This window comes from Malus domestica, chromosome 16, assembly GCF_042453785.1.
Source record: "Malus domestica chromosome 16, GDT2T_hap1".
Taxonomy (NCBI): Eukaryota; Viridiplantae; Streptophyta; class Magnoliopsida; order Rosales; family Rosaceae; genus Malus; species Malus domestica.
In genome coordinates, this window is record NC_091676.1 from 33678614 (window position 1) to 33684311 (window position 5698).

The window sequence follows — 5698 nt, forward strand, 5'->3', positions numbered from 1 at the left end:
GTGTAATTTGAATTGGAGCAAATAATGAAAACAGAAGAACCTTCTTAGCAGAAGAATATGGGACGAATGCATGAGAGAGACAACGTAGTACGATAGAGAATCCCAACGTAGTATGTAATGGGAAAAGACGAAAGTGGGGACTAATTCGGGTATTCGATTCGTTGCGCAATTGTGAAAAAGACTAATGTGAGGAATTAATCTGGCATTCGATTCCTCAACGGAATTGTAAAAAAAGATAATGTGAGAACTTATTCTGGCATTCGATTCCTCGACGGAATTGTAAAAAAGACTAATGTGAGGACTTGTTCTGGCATTTGGTTCCTCGACAGAATTAATTGTACTTGTTCTGGCATTTGGTTCCTCGACGGAATTAATTGTACTTGTTCTGGCATTTGGCTCAAAATGGCTGTATTAGTTGACGTCATTAGTTAGCACTTTGGCGTGGGAATCTACACGAACAAATTAACAGTATTTTTTGTATTATAACATTAATAGGGTGAATGTTCTGCATGAAGAAAACCTCGCATTAAGACTATGAGGTGCCAAAACCAAATTTTGTGACACCAAGTACAATATTTAGCTTCCTAAATGGTTCCTTTTCCCCAATTCTGTAGTACTAAGATTTAATCTTTTGTTGCTTCTCGAGTTCCATTTGCTTCAAAACGAATTTCAACTTTTCTTCTTCTTATAGCACTACAAAAAAAGTAGTCATTACCGACGAAGATTTTCCGACGGTCCCAAAAAACCGTCGTAAAAAGCACATTTTGCGACCATAAAATATGGGTCGTCGGTAACATGGCATGAAACAAATATTTATTACCAACGCACATAATGTCCTTGGAAAAAGTCTCAAGTTTCGTCGGAAATGCACTTTTGTTTGGTGGGAAGAATTGGCGCCAGTTGTATTAACGACGAGTAAAGTTCTTATCGGAAATAGAATAGTTATTTCCGAAGGTTTACTCATATTGACGAAATTGATTTAGTATTTTTTAGGGAAAAAAAGTCCTCTTGGTAATGTTTTTATATTTTCGAGAGTGATTAGTTGTTGTCAGAAGTAATTATATTTTTTCCGACGAAATTTTTTTCTTTGTCAGAATAAATTTTTAAGGCATGGTTTTGTGGGAATCAATTATTTACCAATGGTCACATGTGTCGTTGGAATATTCTTCAAATAAGTTTGATGCTTAATTTAAATTGAAGATCGAATTCGTTCATTGTACTCTTACAGGGTTGAGGAGTGTATTTGTAAAAAATCATCAAAATTAGAGTTATAATAACTGTTAAATCGTGAGTTTTCGGTTATAACCGTTGAAAGGTTTCGTCTTGTTACCTAATATCTGAATGTCAGTTTTTTGTGATTTTTTACGTATGCAATCTTGGAGCATATACAAACAAGTTTGACGGTTAGATTGTTGATTTGTAGAATGGGTAATCCTTCAAAACGATAGATTCAACAAACACTTGGAGTTTACTTTATACTTCTATTAAGTAGAACATAATATTTTGTGGTATCCACTCGTACAAATATTTTAAATTGAAGATCGAATTCTTTCATCATACTCTTATAGGATTGAGGAGTGTATTTGTAAAAAAATCATCAAAATCGGAGTTAAAACAACCGTTAAATCGTGAGTTTTTGTTTATAACTGTCGAAAGGTTTTGTCCCGTTACCTAATATCTGAATGTCAAGTTTTTGCGATTTTTTACGTATGCGATCTAAGAGCATATATAAACAAGTTTGACAGTTGGATCGTTGAAACTAGTTTGTAGAATGTGTATTCCTTCAAAACGATAGATTCAACAAACACTGAGTTTATTTTATACGTCCATTAAGTTGAACATAATAATTTGTGGTATCCACTAGTGCAAATATTTTAAATTGAAGATCGAATTCATTCATCGTACTCTTATAGGGTTGAGGAGTGTATTTGTAAAAAAAATCATCAAAATCGGAGTTAAAATAACCGTTAAATCGTGAGTTTTCGTTTATAACCGTCGAAGGTTTCGTCCCGTTACCTAATATTTGAATGTTAGTTTTTTGCGATTTTTTACGTATGCGATCTTGAAGCATATACAAACAAGTTTGACGTTTGGATGGTTGAAACTAATTTTGTAGAATGGGTATTCTTTCAAAAAACGATAGATTCAACAAGCACTTGGAGTTGAGGAGTGTAGAATGGGTATACTTCCATTAAGTAGAACATAATATTTTGTGGTATCGACTAGTACAAATATTTTAATTTAAGGATCAAATTTGTTCCTCGTACTCTTTTAGGGTTGAGGAGTGTATTTGTAAAAAAATCATTAAAATCGGAGTTAAAAAACCGTTAAGTCGTGAGTTTTTGTTTATAATCGTCGAAAGGTTTCGTCCTATTACCTAATATTTGAATGTAAGCTTTTTGCAATTTTTTACGTATGCGATCTTGAAGCATATACAAACAAATTTGACGGTTGGATCGTTGAAACTAGTTTTGTAGAATGGGTATTCCTTCAAAACGATAGATTCAACAAACACTTGGAGTTTATTTTATACTTCCATTAAGTAGAACATAATATTTTGTGGTATCCACTAGTGCAAATATTTTAAATTGGAGATCGAATTCGTTCATCGTACTCTTATAGGGTTCAGGAGTGTATTTGTAAAAAATCAGCAAAATCGGAGTTAAAATAACCGTTAAATCATGAGTTTTCATTTATAACCGTTGAAAGGTTTCATCCCATTGACCTCTTCACAAAAATTGTTGAACTTGATATTATGAGTGTTTGTAGATTTTTTTTTTGTACTTCTACATTAATTAAAAAAACTATTAAAAATTAGAACAAGACATACTTCTACATTAATAATCATAGGATTTAATCTCACTTACCGTGTGTTTTAGAGAGCCATCAAAATTTTGGCATGGCGCCTTTTATATTTAGCTCTCTATTTTCAAAACTTTGGCATGGCGCCCAAAAACTTAACTCTCCAACGATTATCTCTTTCTCGCAGCTTCTATGTATTTCCTCTTCAGAAACAAAACCCTAGCCTCCATCCTCCATTCTCTAGTAGCCATACGTGATGATGATAGAAACCATGAAATCCTCACATATGTTGTTTTTCAGTTTATATCTTATGAGGTCTGACATATATATTTTCAGGTCTCGCCTGGATTTGAGATTTGGAAGGAAAAAACGAGAAGGCTAAGAGGATGGTGAAGGACATGGCAACTTACTTCTCTATGACTTTGGGTGCTTTTGTGTTCTGGCAATCCATGGATGAAGTCCACGTCCGAACGAAAAGGTAAAAATCTCATCTTGCTCATGCCTATAGATGCAATTTCTCTTTTAGATTGGACTTATAATTTGGGTGATTAGCAATTTTTTTTTAAGAATTTGATTGACAAGCCAAGTAGGGCTTTTGCTGTTTGTCTTCCGAGTATGTGGGCAAGCCAAGTATCCAAGTTTTCATTTCAATTAGGGATTTTGCTTGTCGAGAGAGACTCAAAGAGAAAGGGGAATCGGAATCGGATTCAGTGTCTTAGGGTTAGGGCTTGTAGTCATTACATTGTGATCTCCGTCGCCGAGTCTGAAAGGAGAAACCCCAAAAGATATTGATTCACTTCTTGTTCCTTGCCATTTCCACAATCAAATTCTGATTCTTTATTCTCTAACTGCTATCTTATGCCTCAATTCAGCTACTTAAGGTGATTAGTGTGTATTTTTATGCATAATTAGTGCTTTGTTTTGACGATTTGGGTGTAGGGGCAAAAACATTTATTCGGTAATCCAATGCATTTTGTGTAATTTCAAGTTGATTAAGGTAGTTCTCCAATGGCTAAGAAATCTGTAGCTCAACAAAGGCTAACGAAACTCGATATCTATCTTTACATACCCAACATGATTGGTGAGTTTTTCACTTCCTAAACAGAAATGTTACTATGAAACTACATTGTCAAGTAAGCTAGAAATGGGTTTTTGTTTTGATAAATGATTTTGCGATTACTAGGAATGCAGGGTACATAAGGGTTCTTATGAACCGTTTTGCCTTTGCCCAGTGCTTCTCCAACAAGCAACTTTTCTCCGTTCTCTATTTCATAAGGTGAGGATTCATGCTTTTGAAGAATTCATTTATCTGGTGTTTGGATTTATGGATTTGGAAGAAGTGATTTGCAAATAGAGTTTAAAATATATCGTCGAAGGATTCATTTAATAATGTGTTTTCTTCTCTAAATATTTTATGCAAATAGAGTTTAAACTAGATCATTGAATGGAAACTTTCAATTCAAAGCCACAATTCAAATGCAATCTTAGTTTTTTAGCCGTATTTTGTTCGTCTTGTCTTGTTGGGTATAATATATGATTAAGTTTGCTATTCCAGCTTTGTCTGCGATGGGGTAGATGGTTGGTGTGCTCGCAAATTCAACCAAGGTATGAGATTCTGTGTATCTTGTGATATGTCTTTTTATTGGAGGAGTATGTCATTTATGCATATACACACTTGTACAAACAAATTGTTGAACTTCTATACGGATACTGAGCATAGGGTTTATCTTACAAAATGTCAACGTTTCATCAGACAACAGTAAACCATCAAACTCTAACAACTAAATTAAGCGCAGAATTGTCCAGTTCTTTGTGAACTTGTGATTTGACATATACTTCTCTGTGAACTTGTGATTTGACATATACTTCTCTGTGAACTCGTGATTTGGCATATACTTTAACTTCTCTGCGAACTTGTGATTATAGTTCAGTTTATTTGATATAGTTGTCCTTATCATCCTGAAACTGTGAAACATCATAATTGTTAAACTGTGCATATAGTTTTACTTTCCTTATTATATTTTTTAGAGTCTTTGGATTATGAGCATCCTCTGATCTTAGGGTGGTACGAGAAAAATTGAAGAACGTATTAGAGGTGTGTTTAATTTTCACTTCAACTACTCACTTGCATTATGTATGTTATAGATTGGTGGTTGATATGCTCACACCTTGAGCTAAAATTATGCAAGGCTCTTCATTATAGCTTATGTTTATTTTCTGATTTTCATTGTTTGGGTTTCTTACCAATTGACAATTATATTGTGCTTGACATAATTTTTTTTTTTGGCAGAATAAAGATAATAATTGTGGATCAATGTTCGTAGCACTACGTTCGAACTCCTTGACAGTTGGTTAAAGTGGACATGAAAAACTAGCATTATAAGACATATCATAGGATTGTAACAAGTACTTGTAAAAATTTTACTTTGATTTTTTTGTATATGTAGTTGAATATATGATTATTAATATAAAATTGAAAATATTTTTAAATTAAAAAAAATTGTATTTATATCCTTTTATTTTTGCCGACGAAGTAAGATCAACGGAAATGTATAATTCCAACGACTCTTGACCTTCACAAATATGTTTTTGTGCGTATTTTCAACAATTCTTAATTGTCGGTAATCGTAATTGCGACGAAATTGTGCACTCTTGTAATGATTGTTGGAAAATCATTTTTCGACAAAATGTTTTGGTGGTAAGAAAATCATCGCAAAAAACAAATGTCGTCGTTTGGAAGGTATATTCGACGACCATAGAAGTATTTGCGACCACATAGACATGTTGAAAATAAAATAATTTTGTTCAATTTGAAAAATCAATTCCGACGAAAATATAACTAGTAACGACAAGCTACAAGCATCGTAAATGAATCATTTTCGACGGTTGGTCGAAA

The 5698-nt window shown here is 33.4% G+C and overlaps 1 protein-coding gene across 3 annotated transcripts; it reads left to right on the top strand.

The window, feature by feature from the left end:
* Positions 1–2865: 2865 nt before the first annotated feature.
* Positions 2866–5379, top strand: LOC103403672 (probable CDP-diacylglycerol--inositol 3-phosphatidyltransferase 2). Of its 3 annotated transcripts, XR_003769772.2 has the most exons (5): positions 2940–3280; positions 3742–3883; positions 3986–4078; positions 4358–4407; positions 5093–5379. XR_003769772.2 is itself a non-coding variant. In XM_017323478.3 (4 exons), exons 1-4 carry the CDS (start codon positions 3189–3191, stop codon positions 5095–5097), a joined length of 240 nt encoding a protein of 79 aa, XP_017178967.1. In that variant the 5' UTR covers positions 2866–3188; the 3' UTR covers positions 5098–5379. The 3 variants fall into 3 exon arrangements, 1 of the variants encoding a protein (XP_017178967.1); XM_017323478.3 differs by lacking the exon at positions 3742–3883 and having other exon boundaries at positions 2866–3280; XR_003769773.2 differs by lacking the exon at positions 2940–3280 and having other exon boundaries at positions 3994–4078.
* Positions 5380–5698: the final 319 nt, after the last annotated feature.